This window comes from Callospermophilus lateralis, chromosome X, assembly GCF_048772815.1.
Source record: "Callospermophilus lateralis isolate mCalLat2 chromosome X, mCalLat2.hap1, whole genome shotgun sequence".
Lineage (NCBI taxonomy): Eukaryota > Metazoa > Chordata > Mammalia > Rodentia > Sciuridae > Callospermophilus > Callospermophilus lateralis.
In genome coordinates, this window is record NC_135325.1 from 88,918,542 (window position 1) to 88,943,143 (window position 24,602).

The window sequence follows — 24,602 nt, forward strand, 5'->3', positions numbered from 1 at the left end:
CAGAGTTTCTTGAAAAATATAACACAAAAGATAACAGACAACAGGGTTAGAGAATTAATTCACTCCACAAGCATTTGCCTTGAGCCTACTTTGTGCCTTGGCACATAAGGAGATAAATACAGACTTGGGATCCAAATTATTTCCAAATGTCAGGGGATGAATCTCAATTATAAGCAGTGAAGAAAGTAGTATTTACTCTTCGAAAATTTGTCTGCAAGGGAGACAAGGTAGAAGAACAATCCAGGAGACAGAGAGACCTGGTTCTAGATCCACTTAAAGTTACTAAGGAGTACTGTGGCCTGCAGTAAGTTACAATCTTTCTCAGTTTTCTTTGTCAGACATGGGGAGAAGGGGCTAGACCAAATATCTATGGCTTTAGAATATGTGATTACTGCCCTAAAGAAGTTTATGATCTAATTGCAAGACACTTAAAATGTACAAAATTAAACACAACATTAAATTCAATGCAGCACAAATCATCCAATGAATGGGAGAGAATTGCATCATAGACTACAGTAGCCTCTAGTCACATGTGCCTAGTTACATTTAAACTAGTGAATACTAAATGCAATTTAAAAAGCAGTTTCTCTGTCTCACAGTAGTCACATTCAAGTGTCCAACAGTTACACATGCTAGGGGCTATCATAATGGAGAGTGCAAAAAAAGAATATTTTCATCATTTCACACAGTTCTATTGGAAAGTGCCGGTAAAGACACATACCAAAGATGTCAAGAGAAAACAGAACTTCCCTTCTATGCCTTCTAGGTCCGGACTCACCATGGCTGTTCAGTTGTGACCAACTGCTGATCCTCTGAGATGGTGGTGTACTCTGTGTCTTATGCCCGTTATTGTCTTGTTCAGAGAGCTGAGTAGCTCCACACTTTCCCCATTGTCTCTGTTCCTTTGATCTCTCCCTAGGGCCTTGAGGAATGCCATAGACATCCAGTCCTCTCATGAAAAAATTCCCTTTTAAGTAGATGTATGAATAATCTAGATAATCCGGGAATTCAGGCATCTTTTAGAATTCCCTGGGCTACTTTCTCAAGAGGTATTGTATGCAAAGTCCTACAAAGACCAGTTCAACTGATCAATAAAAGTCAGCATTACATTTCTGAGTCTGGAGAACCAAGCATGGCCAGGACTGAGGAGAAAGTCCTTACATGCTCCCTCCACTGCACTATTAATAACATTGAAAAAAATATCCAATGTCATCCCAAAGACAGATTTCAAATCAAAACAAAGCAAATAAAGGAAAGCAAAACAAAAGAACAGCAAGACAAGCACAAGGGCTCCCCAGGGTATCTGAAGCTTGTGGGAAGGGTGTGGGTGTGAGAGTGTGAGAGTGTATGTGATACTGCATGTGTTCTCGAGTGTACACACAAAAGTCACATGTGTATGAGTGGGACTGGTGTAGGGGAGAGACTCAGAGGCTTTTATTAGGGCTAGGCAAATGTGCCTTTGACTCAGAGGAGAAGCCTCTGTTTCTCCTGGTAGGGAGAGGAGAATGTAACTTTTGTCAAACAACCTCATGCCTGTCCTTGAAAGGGGGGCAGGGAGGACAGTGTCATAACACAGAGAGTGTTAATGGCTGCTATTTTAACAATCTAAACTTACTGCCCCAGGGCGCCAGTAGAAGCTAAACAGTCTTACTGCTAAGGATGCAATTTGTAAAAATCAAATAAATAGCTGAAGGCACACTCACACTGAACTTGTGCCCAGCTCAGTGTCAATCAACAAGTTTCCATTGAATGCTGGACAAGCCAGCCCCTCCTCCAAAGAGAACACAGAAAACATTGTAAGTTCACTTTGTGGGCAGCTGGATGATCTTAAGTATCCTGTCCTTCCTAGTATTTTTCCCTCCCCTTTTGTTCCTTCCTTCCTTCTCCAGCTAAGACTTTTATTTCTTAATGCAGCCCCTCCCAAGTTAATTTCTTTATAAGTTATCTCCCTGGCTCTGGAGTGAGTGGAGGGGTTCCCCTATTGGGTGTTCCTATAATGAGGACAGACCTACTGACCTGGGCCTCAAAGCAGATCCTCACTTTGTAAAACAATAGCTTTTCGCCCACCACACATTCTGGAATGGAGACAGAGTACACAAATGTACATAAAATGATATCCAAATGTACACTACATAATTTTCTGTCTCCACCTGGGAACATCTACATTCTGATAAGCCAACATGTTGAAATATTATATTGTCCCAGTGTTAAGATGTGGGCCTAGGCACATATTTGAAACTAGCCAGACACAGCTGCTAAGTCTTAACATAAAATCTTGATCTCCATTCTGGCCAGCATGTTCCCACTTTTCCACACTGAGCTCTCTGTCCCTGTATCCTGAAATAATAACAACAATAGCTTAAATTGATTAAGGGTTGACTATGGGCCAGGCACTGTGCTAAATCCCTTACATACCTTAACTCAGTCAATCCTCAAAATACTGTTTTAAGATAGGAGATAGTATGGTCCCACTTCTCTCTCTCTCTCTCTCTCTCTCTCTCTCTCTCTCTCTCTCTCTCTCTCACACACACACACACACACACACAGACACACATACACACACACACAAACACACACACACACAATCTCTCCTGCTTTCATACTCACACATATGCTCATTTCCACTCATACTCACATTGAATTCATGTAAACGGAACCAAATCCTCCACCCCATCTCCTTGGTGCTCAGTACATCAAAGTCTCCTTTCCAAAGTCTCTCCCACTGACATCTGGAATTCTATCATTTGAGTATTCTTGTAGCTTAGCATTGATCCTTTGCTGATAAACAGAAAAACCTTCTGGAAGGAGTAACCCTGCCTCATCCCCATCAGATATGAATGACTGCTTGAGAGTTGAGAGGCTGGGAAGAGGCAATAATGGGAGAGATTACACAATAGGAAAAAAAGGTACAAAGAAGATGTCTGGGAGCACTGAAGACAAACTTGACCTACTTCCTACTCCTCAAAATAATGTCTAACTATAGAACATGTAAGGGCTCCACCAATCTGACCTTTCCAGCCTCCTCCCTCCTGCCCAAATACATTCAACTGCAGTCAGAATTCACATACACGCCTTTGCATATGCCCTCCTGATCTCTCTCTTTCCCTACTGGTAAAATCTCATTTATCTGTCAGAACCCAGCTTGAATGCTGACTCCTCTATGAGACTTTGCCTGGCTCCTGGCTCTTATAGATTGTCTTTAACCTCTTTCTGTCTCTACAGGCATTGTCAACACCTCTACAACAGTACTCATCACATTCTGTTTCAATCGTCTTGTTATGCCTATTACCCCCACTAATACTATGAGCTCCTTGAGGCAGAGAATACATATATATATATATATATATATATATATATATATATATATAGATATAGATATAGATATAGATATAGACATATAGGTATATATAGATATATAGATATATAGATAGATATAGATATAGATATGAATAATCTGATCCAAAGTTTGTATTTCGTAAATGTATATGATGTGGATGAGTAAATGAATGGATAAACTGCCATCACCAAATCAAGGTTAGGTGTGGACTGCCTTCACTGAATGTCTCTGGGTAAGGCTGTTGTCCAGTGTTTCTCAATAGGGTTACCACTGGAATTTTGTGAGGGACAATTCTATACTGCATTGTGTTCCTACTCATTGTGGAACATTTAACATCCTTAGTTGCTACCCACTAAATGCCAATGACATTCCCCACTATATCACTGTGACAACAAAAACAATTGCAAAACTCTGGGAGAAGTATGTGTGTATGTGTGTATGGAGATGATCCTCTTTGGTTTGGAAGTGGCACCACATCAGTGACTCTTTTCCCTGATCTCATTGGTCTAAAAGGCCCCTTATAGTAGGATCATGCTGTGCTCCTATAAGAGGTGCTAGAAGATGGCCTCTGACCAGAGCAAAAATTAGTAAGTAGGGACCAAAATAGTCCTGGTCAGCAAACAGGAATCATGGTAGCCTAATCAGCATGTAACAACACAGAGCAAACAATCCTGCTCCCTATTTTTATGATTTGGAAGAGGGATGGGTCATGCCTAGTCAAAAAAAAAAATTTAAAAATTTTTTAAAACTTCGAGTTTTTTGGGCTGGGGATGTGGCTCAAGTGGTAGCGCGCTCGCCTGGCATGCGTGCGGCCCGGGTTCGATTCTCAGCACCACATACAAACAAAGATGTTGTGTCCGCCGATAACTAAAAAATAAATATCAAAAAATTCTCTCTCTCCTCTCTCACTCTCTTTAAAAAAAAAAAAAAAAAAAAAACTTCGAGTTTTCCAAGCAGTTCAAGGACTTTTTGCCTTGTCTGGTAGTGCATTCTCAGCACTACCCCATGTTTCTGCTAAGGGCTTTCTCAGCTTTGAAAAGAAGGTTAGCATTATTGTGTAGTATGTTCACTTAGGCACCTCTGAGAACTTACAGGAAAATAGAAAGGCAAGGCAGAAGTGATGCCATTTATTTATGCCTTCTGTGTAACAGTCATTAAACTTGTCACACTTTCCTTTGGACCTTCCACATCTTTTTCCTTAAACTGGAGACCCATGTTCAGTGGCTTGGTTATGGGGTTGCTATTGGTGGCATCCCTGGGAATGTGTATCAAAATGCCAAGGTTCCAGCTTTGCCCATAGTATAGATATGCCCAAATGCAATCTGGGTATGGGATTTAAATTCCCTTCTTTTCAGTAATGAACATCATCTTGCTTTCATTTACCTACTTTTCAAAGCAATTTCCCACATCAACATTTTTGTTCACTGTCAATGCAAACCTTAGGAGAAGGTAAAAATTATCACTCAATTTACAAGTTGTTACAAAAAAATCCAATCTGTGAACACACCACAGTAAAGTGAAGAATCTCGTTTCTGGCCTCATATCTTTCTCAACCCATGATAGCACAGTCCACCCTTACCTGGAAGAGGGCATACATACCTGAAAGGATCAGAGTTCCCCTCTCTTTTCTAAAGGTGGCCTGATCTGCCTGACTTCTTGGAAATACATGGGAACTCTGGTCAGTGATCTAAGCTTAGAGCTAAATGGTTTCATCTACTTGCCAACTTACTATGTGCTCGGCAGCTTTGAGATCAAATGCCTCAAATGACTCACGTGCCTTCTTACTAATTTCAAGGGACCATCTAGAGGACAGAGGGCACACCATTCTGTAGACTTTGGTACTGCTCTGCTTTGTACAAAAAAATAAAATAAAAAGACAAAACCAAACACCAGGAAGACCAAAACTATATAAACAACTACCTCACATGCAGTCAAATACATGTACAGAAACTTATGCTTGGTCACAATTTTTCAAGGTCATCTTTTTCATATTTTTAATTTTTATTTCCATATTTTAATTATACATAATAGTGGGATTTGAAAAGGTCTTTGGATCACCTTTGCTTCTAATCATAACTATCTCAAAAAAGTGAAACTGTAACACCATTGAAAGGATTCTATGTTGGAAAATGTTTTCAACATGAATGTGCAGTTGAACTGATGATTATAATGCAAACACCATGTGACCACCTTGTAGATGCAGAGAGCACATTGGCAGCACCCAAGAAACCTTCCTACCCCACTGGAGGTCACCACCATCTTGATTAGTGTGCTAAACATTTCCTTGCTTGTCATTGTAGTCTTATGTACATTTGTAGTCTTATGTAGTCTTATTTATGTACATCCTCAAACAATATAGTTTAGTTTTACCTGTGTTGAATTTTTTATTAATTGAGTCGAAATGCATGCATTTGTAGATTTTGTGTGTCTTGCTTTTACTCAGCATTAAGCTAGAGCTGTAATATGCTAACTTTCAGATGACTCTTGCTCCCCTTATTCATGCCTAGAAGTACCTCCTTGGGAATAACTTTCTTATACTTAAGCTAATTTCTCTTCTATTAAAATAAACAAATGAATTACAATAATAAATGAATACACCACATCAACTCCTTTTGGAGATGGAAAGAGAAGCCATTTATTTTTCTGAAGCTCACTGAAGTCCTCCCTTTCTTTCACCAGGATCAGTAATTACAGATTTCCTTCAACATTGCCTCATGGATTTAATACTCTAATCCTTTAATAATCTTTCTATAATAGAATCATATTGAATGGCTCCAGACATAAATTCCCTCATGAAGCAATCTCCAGAGAGGCTCTTTTAGAAGTGTACTTCTCCATATAAGGGAAACTGGGATGCATTTATACCATTATGGATTCCTCCAAAAATAAATGGCAAAAGTTGATGGTAATCAGCTCCTAAGAAATGATACTCTCTAACATACATTAATAAGAAATATGTTTGCCTTTCAAAACTTAATATCTTATACAGTCATTAATACTATTTCCTGTTTGCCATATCTGCTATTGTCAGAGACAGTGTGGTCTCTGGAGTCTTCTTCATTGTATGAAAGGAGCTCTGAAAACCAATAGTTTCAAGATTCCACTAAGACCCTTTTGCTTGCCTCCTGACTTCACTTCCTCATCTGTATTACCAACCTCCTCCCAGGTGTCTTCTAATATTTCTTCCCCATTTAAAAAAGAAAGAAACATGGCACGGATGAACCTTGATGACTGTGCTATATGACATAAGTCAGTCACAAAAGGTTAAGTACTATATGATTCCACTTCTATGACATACTTAGACTAGTCAAATTTACAGAGATGGAAAATTGACTGGTGGTTGTAAGAAGGTGTGGAAGGGGAAAAGTTGGCAGTTTGTGTTTAATGGGTAGAGGGTTTCAATTTGAGAAGATGAAAAATTTCTAAAGATGGTTGTTGGTAGTTTTACAAGAATATGAATGTACTTGATGCCACTGAACTATATTACAGTGGCTTACATAGCTAATTTTATGTTGTGTATCTTTTATCTGATAAAATATTTTTTGAAAAGTGAATAAAATGTAGGAAGGAAGGAAATTAAGAAGGGAAACAAAATAAAGTAAGGGGAAAATAAAGCATGTTTCTCTGTTCTCTCATTAAATATCATTTCTCTTCTATAAAATAAGAAGTGAATACACCCATAAACCACACAATGGTGAGTATGGGCTCTGATTTGGCCTTAGATCCCTGAGAGCATGATCCTGTGAATTTGGATAAATCAAAGCTTATTGAATTTATTAAAAGAAATAAAACAAAACTTGCAGAGATAATTATTGTATCTTCATGTATTTTGAAAATCTCTGCTCCTTTTCTTCTCAATTAAACTAAAATCCAACCAAACCTCTTCCTACCCCTCCTGAATGCAACTTTGATGTATCTTAAAGGATACAGCACATATGTTTTATTTATAGCCTCTCTATAATTGTAGGAGTACAACTCTAGAGAACTCCTTATAAGCAGCCATATGTACATTGCTAAACTACTTCCCATTCTCTGGTTCTTAGCATGTATGGGGCAAACACAAGAGACAACAAACACATCAAGACATTTATAAAATTGAATACTTGGATGGTCAAAAATGGAATCCTGTGAGGAGGTAGATTTTGGAACACATTTCAATAACTGACACCCTAAGTCTGCCAGTTTCTAAAGTCACTTTTAGGGAATAGCTGATGGTGTAAAAATCTAAATACAAAAATCAGACAAAATCATTCTAATAAAGACTGTTATTTATCTTAGTGGCTACAAATAATCTGGCAAACCTTTTGGGTTATAGTTATTTTGCATCCAAAACCCAGAAGTGAAACCCTTTGGCTCTAGGCAACAGATAGGAAAGATATTTGGTTACTTCAAGAACATATTGGTTTTAAATTAATAACCCCAAAGTAAAAAACTTGAAAGCTGGTAACTCATCCTAGAAACAACTATGTCCTCTGCCACGAATAAAAAACTTATCCTTAATATTGGGGAGAAGCTTGGTGCCCTGCAGGACTGTGGAGAAGGGAGAGCCTGATGCTCTAGTTTCTTCCCTTGACTCCCTGCTCCTCCATAACTTTTCCAGGTACCCAAATCCATCTAGCAGCTTCGGGACTTTTTTCTCCAATACTCACCTCCTCTCTTTGCAATCAAATTCTGCTTTCTAAATCCAGTGTTTAGATTAAGTTAAAATGATTACAGAGAGTTAAGTTGCCACTTCCAAAGGTAGACACATGAATGTATCAAGAAGCAAAGCTTACATGAAAAGGATGAAACTGTAATAATGACAATTGCAGGTGTCAGGCAACTTGGAAGAGAACTGGAGATGAGGCTGATCTGATGGCTCAATGGGTCTTGGAATCACAGGTCATAGGAAATCAAGGTAATAATCATCTCCTCTGCTTACTCACGTAGAAATCAGGCCCTGGTTCAAGGGTAAGCCCTGCAACTAGGATGAAAACCCACTATAGGACATTTTCATAATCCTTTCCTTAAAATACCCTAGATGTGACTCTTATTTCAAACTAAGTTGGAAACAGACTAAGCTGAAAACACTGATTTTATTTCAAACTATGTTGATTGCTTTTCCCTTTGAGAGTTTCATTTGTTTATCAGCAGAAATTCCTGGGCTAATTCCGAGAAATGCCATTCATTTCTTGCCAACAAGTCATGAACAATGGGTGGGGTAGAAGGGGGAGCTCCCCATGGAGGGTCCTGCTTCTGGACATGACAGCCAAGGGCTGTGAATGTGCAAAATGGCAGAAGAGAAAGGCTTTGGATGGGATACCTGGGAAAGAAGAGGAGGCAGACCAGGTGGCACACTATGTACATGCTACTACGGGGTTGGTCCTGGGGAAATGCCACACAAGCAAAATGTGTTTCCAGGGTGTCTATGCTCCCCATTATAACAGAAACAGCATTGTCATGTTTTCCATAGCCCTTTGCAGAATTCACAGGGCCCTCTATCCCAAGATATTGCCCAGGATTGCTCTCTCACATGTCCTGACCTCCATTCTTAAAGCCTCTCCTGGGCCCTATTATTGTAGTACATTCTTCAGTGTAAGTGATTAGAATGAATGTGGTGTTTTAAATGCATGGTACTCACTACAGATCAAAAGAAGCAGAATTTCTAGCACAGAGCCTGGGAGTTAGCATTTTACCAAATTTACCTAAGGTTACCTTTGATCATGTTAGAATTTAAGTAACACTAGCTTCAAGTCTTGTGCAAAAGTGATATGCTTCCCAAATGAACATCTGCAAATGAAGTATGTACCAATAGCTTATTGCTATAACAAAAATAACTTCTGGGAATTGAATGGCATAATCTAACACTTCCTAAAACACACTAAGGAACACTTATCCTACAAAGTGCTCTATTAAAAATGACTCCTAGGGCTGGGATTGGGGCTCAGCAGTAGAGAACTCTCCTAGCACATGCAAGGTCCTGAGTAGGAACCTCAGCACCACATAAAAATAAATGAATAAGGGTATTGTGTCCAACTACAACTAAAAATAAATATTCTTTAAAAACGAGCCCTATGGCTGAGTAAATTTGAAGAACACTGCATCTTATATACTTCTCTAGTAGATTCATACTGTGTAATAATAAATTAAAGGCTCTGAGAAGTCCTGCATTTAAAAAAAAACCTTTTTAAGTTTCCCTAATTCAGAAACTCAAATTTATTTGACTGTATAAATTTTTTCCCTAGTAAACCCTAATACTATTCCATAAAATTATGTTCCTAAAAGCAAACTTTGGGAAACACTGTCTAAACCCTGAAAAGTAATTATAAAAATAGATGTTTCTCTTGTATAGAAAGTAAGTGGAAGATTTATTCAGGACAAATGGAGGCCTCTTGATATCCCTCAGGCAGTGCCACCTCTGCACCTTCTTGAGGGACCAATGTCGGTTAATATCCACTGAAAGAAATAGAGAAAGCAAACAGTTTTTCTCTATCATAATGGAAAATTACATTTTTTCCCAAAATCCTTTGTTTTTATGTGACACAGGACTTTAGCATGCTAACAGGAAATCATTCTTCTTCATTCATTTTTATTGGTGTATTATAATTATACATAATAGTGGAATTCATTTGCCATACTTATACATGCACATGACATAATTTGATCAATCTCATTCCCTAGTAAATCACATTCTTTCAATGAAATCAAGTTATACGGTTTACTACAGGCAAAGATGATCTCACCTTGCAGGAGGCAAGTTAATTGCCACTTCTTTGGAAAAGGTTTTAACCCTTCATACTCTGAAAAATGTCCAAGGACTAAGTGTAGGAGAAAAAAATAGAAATAAGGTATAAAGACAGTTAAAGCAGTTTAAGAAAGCAGTCAGTATAGATATGGAGGGTATAGTGATCAACAGTGAACATCTTCTTTGGCAACCCTCAACAATCAGTTTAAGAACAATGATAATAACAGCATAATGACTGTAATAGAGTAAAGCCCTTGCTATCTAAACACCAATATTCCAGGATCCTTAAGCTTTTGGTTAGCTTGGGATTCCAGAAAACACTTTTTTTTAGAAAAGTGTAATCTTTTGCAGGCAAAGAAATGGCATCTGACCATTTTGCATACTAAAGCTAGGGTAATCACCTTACTAAAAATAATAGTCTATTTGACTGTTGTTGTTTAAAAGTAATTGACCTTTTAATATAATCCTAGAAGCAAGTGAATACAGAATTCAATAGAGAACAAAAGAAGAGAGAAGAAACTGAAGGGCCATCAGACATGGATAATGACAACATTAGCAAACCAGTAGCAGCCATGACAGTTGCAATCAGCCATCAAAGAGATGAACCAAAAGAAGATGGGATGGTCTTAAAATTGGGGAGAAATTGTTTAATCAGTAAAACATAGAATTACCAAATGGCACAGAAACCTCACTCTTAGTTATATACCCAGAATTGAAAACACATGCCACACAAAAATACATACCCAAATGTTCATAACAGCATAATTCACAGTAGCCAAAAAGTGGAAACAACCCAAATAACCACCAACTGATGAATGGATAAACAAGTGATCTAACCATGGAGTAGAATATTATTCAGCCATAAAAAGGAAAGAAGTACTGGCATGTGCTACAGCATGGATGAGAGCCTTGAAACCATTATGCTAAGTGAAAGGAGCCAGAAGCCAAAGACTGCCTACTGTATGATTCCATTTGTATGAAATATAAAAGAGAAAAATCTACAAGGAGAGAAAATAGATTAGTGGATGCCAGGAGCTGGAGTGAGGGGGATGAGAAGGGACTGTGTAATGTGTACTGGGTTTCCTTTTGGAGTGGTGAAAAATTTCAGGGACTAAATTAGTGGTGATGGTTGCACAATATCATAAATGTTCTTAATGCCACTGAATTGTACACTTTTAAATGATAAATTTTATGTTATGTGCACTTTACCAAAATAAAAAAAATAAACCCCCTCTTGAACTTTTGCCCTTTGAAAAAAGAAACTTGAAGAAGCAAAAAAAGTCTCTCTCCTCGATTACTATAATACAGGAACTCACAGACACACCATAAACCTAGATTCCCCTTCTTATATAAATAAATGTATGAGATGGGAAGAAAGGGGAACAAAATCTTTAAGGTCAGAGCAGAAAGCCCAAAAAATAGATACAGAATGGTCACGTGAATTAAAACATCTATCTACTTCAACTTATGTAGTCAATTTCTGCTATATAATGAATTTGTACAATGTAAAAATGTTTATATTTGTTTTAAATAAGAGGACAAGGTTAAGAGAGAAATTGCCTATGTTCATACATAACATTTCTCAGCAAACGATTATTCTGCATTACCAAGTAACAGTAGCTAAATGCCAAGTACACAAACTCTCCTGTATATTGGTGAATTTTTCTCTTGTCTCTATAAATCATCAGCCTTAATCCTTTCTTACATTCCCTCGCTTCCATCCAATGTCACTATTTTAAAAGGTGAAGTCTATATTTCCTATATTCTTTTATTTATTATACAAGTAAGCTCTTTTCAAACCATCCTACTATTTTATTAGTATAGTTGTTTTTTAGTACTCTGGTTACAAACTTTCCTAAGTTTTGAGTGGTTTTCTCCAATCTTATTTTTTCCTTAAGTCCTGTTATTTTTCAGTGTATAATTTTGCAGAATGTGAGGGTTTTCTGAAATGCATATTGCACTGTGGCAGTAATGCCTATGTTTGATAGCTCACGCAACCCAAAAACTACTGAAAGAGAAATGACCTAGGGCTCCCAGGCTTTCCCTTATGGGAACATGGTGCATTGTTGGAATTTAGAAGCCTGGGCTCACCCCAGGTGCCTCACTTGGCAAAACCACACTGTCACTATCCCTATTAAAACTATATGACAAAGCCAAACTTTTTCACACCTAACCAAAAGGAAACATTGTGGATTAGGTCTCTGGTAACCAGATCAAATCGGTTATTTTGGCAATTTTATAACAGCTCTTTAATAACCCAGGAATGCTGGAATCCCTCCAAGGGAACCCAAATTTATTAATTCTGAATCACAAATTCTCAGTGGAATGACCATAAAAAACCCTTAGATAATATTATTATTTAAGCTCCTGGTCAGCATAAAAGTCTCTTTGGTGATAAAATTATGTAAAAAACAAAAGGAATGAAGTTGTGCTGTTTCTCTGTAGTTCCTCTTTATACCACTTCATTCCACCAAAAGATAGGGAACTTCATTCCTACATATTTCTAATTATCAGGGACCAAACAGAGTCCTACTAAGAGATCAGGATGAATTTAATGATCTTCATGACTTGTGCAGTTTTTTTTAAGTGTGTATTGATTGGTTCATTATAATTATATATCAAACTGGGATTCATTGTGGCATATTCATACAAGCACATTGTGACTTTTCCATTTAAAACGTTCCAGCCTCCATGTAGCACCAACTTCTTTGGGCCCATTAGAGCCCTGTGGTATGTGACCAAGACTTGACCTCTGCCACAGAGACTTGGACAAGTGATGCTGGAAAAAAAAATTCATTTACTGTTCATGTAAATTAGTATATATTTCTCTCTGGAAACCCTGGAAAAGTAGTCTGTATACTCTGATTGCCATGGTTTAACCAGAGCTGCAGGAGAAAAACCTCAAACACAGGTGAGATGCTTAGACAATTCAAGGGTAAGGAGTTTAGAAAGTCAGAACTCTGAGAAACAGAGAAAAAAATGGAAATAGACAGCTCCTCCATCTTTTCCAATGGAAAAATTCCTGCCTAAACATGGCATGTAGGACTCCCCCATCAAGTTTGTCACTATCTAGATAATGTTCCTCCATATCATACTGCTGATATAGGACTGTACGTAAAAGTAGTGCCTTATATATGTCACTAATTGGTTTTCTCTTTTGAACAGAAAATTTGTTCATCATCTTGGCTTTAAATACTCCTTTTTTAAGTGAGGACATTTTTCACAGTGTCTTCTATTAGATTAAGACAGAAAATGAGATCCCCTTCCTTTGACCAAACATTTCTGTGGCCCTGAAGGCATGAGTTTCTTCATGCCTAATATTCACTGGGGTGGAAGGAATAGAGAGAGTCATCACATCCATTGCCCTAGCTCAAATCAGGGCTGTGCCAAGTCTATCTATGATGGGTGGATACATTTTATTTCTAGAAATAGTAAAGAGAGTAAAATACTCTAGTCATTTATTGCAGAATTTAACAACTGTAGCCCAAAGGCCTTCCTTTATCAAACTCCATTCTTCTGTGCTATGATTTAAACCCACTTGATTTTGTTTTATCTTTAATAGAAAGATTAGTTGCATTCTGGTTCAACATGGCAAAGATAGTACATGAGAAATCTTTTCCAAACATAGAAGAGCAATTATGTGAGAAGCTGAAAAATGAATGAATCTTTAAAATTGAAAAATTACAGAAACAAAATGAAACTCTTTGTGGAATAAAATATAGGTAGAAAGATCAGTAGTTAAAGGGGGTCAAAAGGCAGTTGAGGCTACATACAGATAGTTGGTTCTAAACAGCTCCAGTGAACTACAGCCTGAAAGAGGCTTCCTACGTGAAAGTGGTATGATGGCTTACATCTTGAATGTTCCCCAAAGGCCCATGTGTCCAAGGCTTGCTCATCATTATATGGCATTATTGGGAGGTGGTGAAACCTTCAGGAGGTGAGGCCTAGTGGAAAGAAGTTAGGTCACTGGGGGAATGCTCTTGAAAGGAAATATTGGGATCCTAGCCCCTTTCTCTCACACCTTCTCTTTTTCTCTCTCTCTTTCTGCTTCCTAGCAGAAGGTGAAATGTTTCCTCCAGCATGTGTTCCCCACCATGATATACAGACTAACCACTTACTCAAAGGCAAAAGGGTCAGCCAGCCATGAACTGAAATGAGACTATGAACTAAAATAAACCTTTCCTCTTCTAAGTTGATTTTCTCAGTATTTTATCACCATGATAAAAAGCTGACTTATGTAGCTGGGTAACAGGGTCACACTTCTCATATGTAATAAGGGGTCGACATAGATCTGCCCACCCAAAGTTGTATCCTAAAGCACACTGATTGTCCAAAGTAGGCAGTTGTACCTGAGGTACCAGTCCAAGATCTTCGTTATTAGCAAGTAGCACTGCACAAGAAAACAGGTGGAAACAGATCACCTAGGTATGAGGAACACAAGCTGGGACACTAATACATAACCTGGTTTAGAGCTAAGTGAGCCACAAAGTCAGAAACAACAATTCTAGAAAGAAGGAAGTGCTTATGCAAGACACAACTCCCAGAGATATGAGCTTTTAAACAAAAACTAGAAAATCAAGAAAAAATTTAGAACTAAGAAGGGTTTCCAAGAAACACAAAAAGGTTCAGAATTTACATCTAAATAAATAAAGATATTAGAATGATATGAAGTACACTTTAAATGCATTTAAAATACTATGAAGAAATAAAAAAATAAGATTCCCAAAATAATGTGGAATTACAAAAGAGCAACTAGTAGATATTTTTAAAATAATTTTTAAATGTGGAGAAAAATACATTTATTGAATATAAAATAAACAGAAAAACCCAATATATGAACTAAATAATATACATGAAAAAATACATGAATTGGAGTATAGAGTTGAAGTAATAACATTAAGTATACCAAGACAGAAAAATAAAGAAAATATTAAGAGACATAGAAGACAATTTAAATGAGATACAAAGCATAAAATAAAACTTTGAGAATAAGAAAAAAAAGATAGAAAGTGAAAAGGGAATGTTTATCAAAATAATGATGGTAAATTGAAAGGAAATTAAGTACTTTGACTGAAAAACATCATATGCAGAGCTGGCTAAACAAACATAAATCACATATCTACACATCTCACCATGTGCAACAAAGAAAGAAAAAAGAGAAAACAAAAAGACTTACCAAAAAGTACAATCGAATAGTAGACTTTTATTAACAAACAAAAGAAGTCAACAAATCATTTATTAATATCTTCAAAGTGCTGAGGGAAAATGAACATGCCCGATTATCATTCAAAACTCAAAGACATTTTTGCATATAAGGATTACAGAACTTTAGCACTATTATCCTTAGAAAGATCTTGCATAGTTAATAAGAAGTACAATGAACTGACAAGGAAGTGAGCTGCAAGAGCAAGAAGGAAAACAAAAAGGAAAGCTTGTTTCTATACTCTGTAAAATTAGATTTTTAAGTCTTAAAAGAAAATGGTGTTCAATTCTTTCCATTTCCTGTCCTTTGGGATTTAGGACCTCAATTTTTATGGTTTTTATTGAGCAATACAACTATACACAATAATGGGATTCATCATGATGTGTTTTTGTTTGTTTATGCCTTTATTTTATTTATTTTTATGTGATGCTAAGGATAGAACCCAGTGCCTCACACATGCTAGGCAAGCACTCTACCACTGAGCTATAGCCCCAGCCCACATCATGATGTTTTTATACATGCACATAGCATAATTTGACCAATTTAATCCCATAATTCCTACCCTTCTCTCTTCCTGATTCTCTTCCCTTACTTTATTGTTCTCCCGTCTATTTTCATAGTATCCCCCTTTTTATTTCCCATTTCACCCTAGCTTCTATATATGAAAGAAAAAACTCAACCTTAGACTTTCTGAGTCTAGTTTATTTCACTTAGCATGATGTTCTCCATTTTCACTCATTTTCCTGTAAATCTCATAATTTCATTCTTCCTTATGGCTGAGTAAAACTTCATTATGTATATATACCACATATTCTTTATCCATTCATCTATTTACAGGCACATAGGCTAGTTCCATAACTTGGCTATTGTGAATTGCACTGCTATAAACATTTATATGCTCAGTTCTTTGAATATTTTTTTGCTTCAAATAATTGCTGGCCTATACTTTCCTTTATTTCTCAATATTTGCTTCCTACCATCTGCTTCCCAGGCAATTGGGGTAGGTGACAGCCATACTCTAGTTTATGCTTTACTAGGTTCTGTGCCTCGGCCATGCCATAGTGGTTTAGATAGTTTCCTATAGTATTAGACCACTTTTGGAGAATTCTAGGAAAGAAAGCTTTTATAAAGCAAGTTGACAGGTTGCATGGCAGGTTAAAAAAATAACAACCCCAGAGTAGCCATTTTATCAGAAATATTACTCCCATTTACCAAAGCCTCTCATATATCACACCCTTGTAATCCAGCTTAAGCAGAAACAAATAATCATATACAAAAATAGTAAGCCTCATGTAGGAATTTATTCCAAAAAACAGTTTTCTGATTCATCATATGCCAAATCAATCTCCCATATCTTGAAGCATGTACTATTATCACCAATACTCAGAAGGATAAACCTGTGACATGGTAAGATCTTTCCCATCAGGGGAAGAATTGCCTGTGTTCATCAGAGTGTATTCACTGATGCAGAAAAGTATAATTTATAAAGAAATAGCAATAACAATACCAAACTAGGGATACCAATAAAGCTATGGATTGATCATCTCTAAAAGAATTTTCATCTGTACATAGTTACACCAGAATTGCCAACAATTTTAAAGCATTCTCTGACTCCTTAAAGTCCACCCAGGAACCCAGAATCAAGAACTTTTGTCCTAGAGGGAAACAGAATTGACTTACAGGATGACAAGGCTTCTACTTCACAGATCCGAAGACTGTCACATAGCTTTCCTAGGACTGCTGTTGGGAGCACAGACATTCTCTGAATCTTTCCATGCTTCCACACCTTTGGTGTGGGAACCAGGCTCCAGTCAGACATGAACACTGTCATTGACGGAGTCCCTGCCTCAGAAAAACACCCTAACCACAAATCGTGAAAGTAGTGGTCCTAATGGTCTTGTGAAAAAAGTCTCTGCCTGGCTCCCCCCAGAGTTGCTCTTAACAGCGTGTACTTAATAACCATGCAATGTGGAGGAGGTGACTATTCAACAGGCAGGCAGCTTTATACTGTCATAAACCTCACTGGCTCAGCTCCTTTGATTTATGAACAGCCCCTCATCATTTCGAAGCTATGCTTGGATGCAATTCCAGCACTAATTGCTGCAATGCTGCAACTCCCCTGGTGCCTGCTGCCCATGGCAGGAAGAGGCTGTTTATGACAGAAAATCTCTGAGCCACGATTCCCTTCCCCCAGTTGATATCCCCCTTCAAATGATTAAAAGCCCAATAAAAATTTGTTACTGGGTACCCAATAACTTATTAGAGCTTAAAATGTGTCCCACTTGGGCTATAAACAGTATTTAGGGGCCAGATTGGGCTGCCTAAAAGTGTCCTACTGTTATTTCTGTCTGGCAGTTTCCCTTCTGGGGAACTTAGGGGAGATGGGTTGAACTGGGTGAAGAGGGAGGAAGGAGAACCACAGATGGGAATAGAAGAAGCAAATTGGTTTACCTGGACAGCGAGGGCAGCACAGATGAGGGATATGCACTGGAGAGAGGCAATGAAGATTTGGACATCTGACTCGGCTGCAAAGCACATTCCCATTCTGAAAGAAGGAGGCACCAAGAAAGAATAAATATCTTTCAAAGGTCATTGGGATCATGCCAGTTTGGAAAACAGTCATGCGGGGACTCACCCAGACAATGAATAACATTCCCAAGAAGCTGAATGCAATCAGCATTTTCTTTCCTTTCTCATCACTAGCACCTCTTCTGGGTTGGTTGATAGCTTACTGGCATGTTTTTCTAAGGCTGGATCACTACTGCTCCAGTTTTCAAAGACTACCATTAATTGTGGGAAGCTTCTTCTGGTCTGGCTCTGGGCATTTCTACCCTTCCCTAATTCGCTAGCTGCATGTCTTTTCTAAGATCCCACTCTGATTTCATAATCACCTATCCAATGCCATTTAAGGGAAAGAATAATGAGCAATGGGTCCCTCGAGTTGTTACCCTCCCCTGGGCAAGAAAGTATCCCTAACACATGGATTTTGGATTCTATGTAAGCCTGCCTTGGTCCAGTAGGCAGAGTGACAATTCTCATTTCCCTTTGCAGCCAGAATGTTTTCTGAGAACAAGCTAGAGTTAGGAATTGAGCTGATTATCTATTATGCCTGGGTGGGGCAACTGGGTCTCCGCCTGACTTACAATTACATGATCCCAAACTCCAACAGCTCTCAGCCATTGCTAGAACAAAGAAAGACTTTCAAAATACATTTCACATTTACATTTCCCATCCATAATTCATTTGAAGCAAGGGCTACTTGTATCTGTAAGGCTGTTGTAGAGAAAAGGGTAGTGAGGAGCATGGAGAGAGAGAAGATGCCTAGTGCATCAGCTTCTGGCATTTGGATCCTATTAACATTTTCAGTGCCTTGCAGACATCAAAGCCTTGGCCCCCAAGGGTTAGCTGTCTATCTCCAATGTGTTGGGTCAAGAATCTGATAAAATTATGACAAACCAGGCAGTTAATCAGTCCCCAGGTACTCTATTTAATACATGCTCTATCCATTTAAAAGGGCAGGCTTCTTTTATACAAATTGTAATCACTTTACCACAACCTATTTTCCTTTATTGTGTGCTTTCTACAATAAATTCTTGGAACGTTACATTTGGAAACACCACAAAAGCTTCTTAAGCACCACACTTCTCAGAGACTGGTCATATCATCTGGAGGTGAGATCACCAAAGCACACCAAAGGCACACTTTCCAGGTGAGATCTAAACTGATCCTTAATGCTGTGTACTGAATTGTGTTCTAGGGTTAACCGTTTAATAATAATAATAATAACTACAATGCTAATTATGATGATGGTGATGGCAACAGCAGTTATTGTTTCTTAGATGTTTATCATTACCAAACGTTGCTTTAAGTGATTTAAATGAATTAGTGATTTTAATCCTTGCCATAGCCTCATGAAATAGGTAATATCATTATCTTATTTTAAAGAAGAGGAAGCTGAGGGAATCTCAGAGAAGTTAGGTAATTTCTTCAAAACAACATGGCTCACTAGTGGCAGAGCCAGGGTCAGAAACTTTATTTGTCTTAAATCTAGAACCCATTGCTTCTTATATCTCCTAATATTACTTGAAGGTCAGGTTTCTGCATGCTTAAAATTGTTTAGTGTACAACCAGAGATATGAAAATTGTGCTCTATATGTGTAATATGAATTGGAATGCATTCTGTTGTCATATAAAATATTAAAATTTTAAAAAATTAAAAATTAAAAAAAATTGTTTAAATGGGTGAAAGGACTAGGCTTGGAAAGCCTGAATTTCTGTTAAATGGAAGAAAAAAAAATGCCAAGCTTGTAAGTGAGTATTCCTGCTCTAGCTCTGCAAGTGGGAGGAATTTCATTCCTTAAACAAGTCCTCAAGTAAGACAAGTAAGAGAACTGTCTTGAATTTTTTTTCCATATGATCAAAATTCTTAATCCTTAAGATCTAGTGCAAAGCTTCCTTTCCTAATTTGCTTCATGCACAAGTCCTCTCGCAAGGGTGATTTTGCTCCCCAGGAAATTTGACTATGTCTGAGACTTTTTTGGTTATCACAACTGGAGTTTGCACTACTGACATTAAGTGGATCCACAGCAGAGGTGCTGCTAAGTATCCTACAATGCATATGACAGCCCCCGCCACAAAATATCTAACCATATATGTCAAAAGTGCAGATACTGAAAATCCCTGGCCTACTACAATGACAGAAGCTTATTCAGGAAGATAGACCGTGGCTGTGATCTTGAGTAAAGACCATGGAGAGAAGGTGAAACTACCTGCTTAATTTATTACAAAGATGGCATTTAAACTTTCCAAATGCCTGTTTAAGTGATGTGACAGAAGCCAAGGCCAGGGCAAGAGAATTCTAATCCTCACAAGATACAGGCCAAGGTACCTCAGCCTCAGTCTTAATTAAAGTTATTAGCTGAGACTACATAAAATATACTCTCCCAATGAACCAGTATATAATCTGTCCTAATCTCCTCTCTTAAGGCAAGGCTTGGAAATGGTTTCCAAAAAATATTATGTCTTATAATCCAGAGATTATATTGAGCTTTTTCCTAATATAAGCTCTTCTGCTTTCTACCACCATGCTCTATATCATTAGTCTAAAAGACCATAGATACCTGTCTATAGCAATTATTCAGAGATCCCATACAAATCAAGCCAAAAAGCAGTACAGGAAAAAAAAAAAAGATTTTTTTCCTTGCAATCTGCTTCATTTCTTTTTCCTTTTTCTTTTATTTATTTCTTTCTTTTTTTGGTGTGGGGGGGGGACTAGGGATTGAACTCAGGGGTACTTTACCACTGAGCTACAATCCCAGCCCTGTTTTTGAAAAATCTGACAGTATGTTATTTAGGGCCTCACTAATATGCTGAGGCATCCTGCTTCAGCCTTCCAAGCAGGCAACACTGCTCCTGGCTCTTTCTTCATTTGGTTTAAGCCTTTATCACCTATATTGTCTGGCCATCTGAGCATTGCTAAAGAACAAACTGGGAAATTTCAAGTCATATGGGATTGTACCTCTGAGCAGATGCAGTTCACACAGTAAACCAAACCATAAGGTTCCAGGTAAGGATGCCATTTCTCACCCACTCTGTACTTCTTGTCTTGAAACACACAATATGTCTCTGAATCTGTGAGAAAGGAGATAGAGAAAATACTTGTTAGTAAACATGAACCAAGTTACAAAATCTAAAATCAATCATATATTCCATCCATTTTAATAAATATACATCAGGAGAAAAAGCATACCAAATATCAATAGAACCGTACTACTGGCTTGGTGTTTACTGAATTCTCGCAATGACCCATAAAGTAAATACTACCAATAGTCTTTCTTTTATAGATGAGGATAATCAAGAAGCATATTATCAGTAACTGAAAGGAGACTCAAACCAAGATTTGTCTGAGTCTTAAATCTTAACTACTGTTCTGATATAATGGTAAGAAAAGGTAGCATGTTATGTGTCCTTTTTTTTTAAAAGTTAATGTTCCCCTTGCTTTGGGAATGCAAGTTAATGTCTGCAATGTGGATGTATCAGAACATTCTAAGAGCTGCTTAGTGATAGTGTAGAAGCAGTGGATTACACAATTTGTGTTAGGTCTCTGTAAATGGCCTTGGCCACACATGCTAACATCATCCAATCATTAAACAAGTATTTGAGCATTTACTGTTTGTCAAGCACTGTGCTAAGTGCTAGGGACAAAACAAAGAGCAAAAAATTTTATAGATAGTCCCTGCTCCCATTCAACTTATAGACCGCCTTTTGTATGAACAACTCCCAATTAAACCACACACTTCCCTTTGTTGGAATAGAAATTTGGGCAGCCACAGCTTTGTAGCATAGCACACTTGAGCTTATATACCATGTTACTTGTTTTATGTTTCATGGTTTATTTCTTCATCATAGTCCTCAAAAGTAGGCAACATTCATTCTTTACTCTCTATCCACCACACGGCCTAGCACACTGTGGCCAGTAAATGTAAATAATTGACAACTGATTGGTAAACTGAATTTCCAAATAATTTATCCTCTAACCCCATCCTCTTCTATCTCTTAATTTTCATGAAACAAGGTCAAAATAAACCAATACTCTTCTTGTAGCAAACATATTGCTTTCCCTCACTCTAGAACACATTTCTCTGATTATGGAATTCAAAATAGTTAAGAAAAGACACATAGACAAGAAACTGGGAGAAGATATTTTCAATAAATAATAAACAAGGTAGTATTAGAACATTTTTAATCATTCAAATAAATAAAAGAACAATAAATTCAATAGAAAAACTATTTAAGAACATGAACTGGCAATTTATGGAATAAGAAATGAAAACAAAGGATAAATATGAATAAATATTCAACCTCACTAATAATCAAATGAAAACAATACTGAGATAAATGCTCCATATCACTTATTGGTTTAAAGATGTTCTATAAATCTTTCCAACTAGCCAAAGGTTGAAATTTATTTTTCAAAGTTTTATTTCCATTTTCTTCAGAACCTAAGGATTCCAAAGACAATAAAGGAGAAAAAGGGGAGGGCAAAACACATTTTAGCCTGTTTTACATCATTACTACTACAAATAGTAAACAGAGCCTAACTTCTGGTGACCCTAATAAAAAAATCTCATGTTAAAGGCCTATTCCCTCAGTTTCTTTTACCCAATACATCATGTCCAACTTTCAATCAAAAATTACAAACATACTAAAAGCCAAAAAACAGAGTCTGAGGACTTGATTTGCAAACAAATCAAGCACCAGAACCAAATTCAGATATAGTAGATATTTTGGAATGATCAAGCCAGGATTTTAAAATAATTATGTTTTCATTCAATCCCTGCTACTGCAAAAAATCTTTAAAAATAATGAGAATTAATATGACAAGGATTTTAGTAGAAAAGTGTACAATATGCAATAATATGAGAGTAATGAAAAAAGTTGAAAATTCTAAGAAAGAATCAAAAGGAAATTGGAGAAATTAAAGATATTGTAACAAAAAACAAACAATGCCTTTGACAGGATCATTACAGACTGGAAAATGGGAATAAATGATTGGAACATTAAAGAAATGCCAACAGAAAGCTCAAAAACTAAAATAAAACGGAAAAAAGAAACAGACCATCCCCAAACTGAAAGAAAATAAGAAAACTTTTACAGATATATAACAGGGATACCAGAAGAGAAAGAAACAAAGGAAAGGAACAAAAGAATATTTGAAGCAAAAATGTCTGGTAGTTTTCCAAAATCAGTGACAGACACCAAAGCACAGATCTAGGAAGCTTTACAAACACCAATTAGAATACATATGGAAAAAAAAACCTACACCTATGTATATCATGTTCAAAGTGCAAAAAAAAAAAAATCTGTTTTGAAAGAAATGTCAGCAGAAATTATTCAGAAAGAATAAAATGACATATTTCAGAAACTTGGATCTACATAAAAAAGGAAGATCAGCATATGCCTCTAATCCCAGAAGTTGGGGAGGTTACTGCAGAAGGATCATAATTTAGAGGCCTGGACAACTTAGCAAGACCCTGCCTCAAAATGAAACAAAAAGGACTGAGGTTATAGCTCAATGGTGGAGCAATCATGGGTTCAATGCCAATAAATATGTTTCTATTGATGAATCTACATTGACACATAACTATCACCAAGAGTCTATAGTTTATATGCAGTTTACTCTGGCTATTGCACATTCTATTGGTTTTGAATAAATATATAATGACATGTATTCATCATTACAATATCATGCAAAGTAATTCCACCACCCTAAATTTCACCATCCTTTTTTCTTTGTCTATGAACTCATTCTTTCCCCAAACCCTGGCAACCACTGAACACTTTACCATTGCCATAGATGAACATCTTCTAGACTTTCATATAGGGAGAATCATACAGTATTTAGCACTTTTAGATTGGCTTCTTTTACTCAGTTATATACATTTACGTTTCCCATATGTTTTTTATGGCTTAAATAGTTCATTTCTTTTTTGCACTGAATAATATTCCACTGCCTGGATTTGCCAGTTTATTTATCCATTCACTCACTGAAGGACATCTTGGTTACATCCAAGTTTTGGCAATTATGAATAACTGCTATAAACATATGTGTACAGGTTTTGTATAGAAGTTTTCAATTCCTTTGGGTAAATACCAGGAACTCATTACTAGGTATGTGTTAAGTGTATGTTTAGTTTTTGTAAGAAACCGCCAAAATGTCAACCAAAGTGACTGGACCATTTGGCATTCCCATCAACAATAAGTGTGAGTTCCTGTTACTCCACATCTTTAACAGCATTTGGTGGTGTTAGTATTTTGGATTTTGGCCATTCTGAATAGGTAGGTAGTGGTATGACATTTTAATCTGTATTTCCCTGATAACATGTACATGGTGTAGAACATTCTTTACATATACTTATTTGTCAACTATATATCTTCTTTGGTATAGAGTCTGTTAAGGACTTTGGCCTTTTTTAAATAAATGGGTTATTTTTTTTATTATTGAGTTTTAAGAGGTTATTTTAATATATTTTTTGAGTAAGAGTCATTTTTATCAGATGTCATTTGCAAACATTTTCTTCTAGTCTGTGCCTTGTCTTTTAATTCTCTTGATGATGTCTTTTACGGAACAGAAAATTTTAATTATAATGAATTTCAGTTTATCGATTCTTTCTTTTATGAATTGTGCATGTGATGTTGTATCTAAAAATCCATTGCAAACCCAAACCCAATCACATTTTCTCCTATATTATCTTCCTAGGAGATTTGCTGCTTTGTATTTTATATTTAGATCTTTGATCCATTTTGAAATTTTTGTGAAGGGTATAAGGGGTTTTTTT

At 36.9% G+C, this 24,602-nt stretch overlaps 1 protein-coding gene across 4 annotated transcripts in view; it reads right to left on the bottom strand.

The window, feature by feature from the left end:
* Chrdl1 (chordin like 1) overlaps positions 1-24,602 on the bottom strand; it is a 108,815-nt gene that overhangs the window by 67,249 nt on the left and 16,964 nt on the right. For all 4 annotated transcript variants that reach the window (XM_077106577.1, XM_077106579.1, XM_077106580.1 and 1 more), the window contains exons 3-4: positions 20,783-20,895; positions 17,716-17,809 (exon numbers count right to left, since the gene is read on the bottom strand). In XM_077106577.1, coding sequence (XP_076962692.1) covers positions 17,716-17,809; positions 20,783-20,895 — 207 coding nt within the window. The remainder of the gene's footprint in view (positions 1-17,715; positions 17,810-20,782; positions 20,896-24,602) is intronic.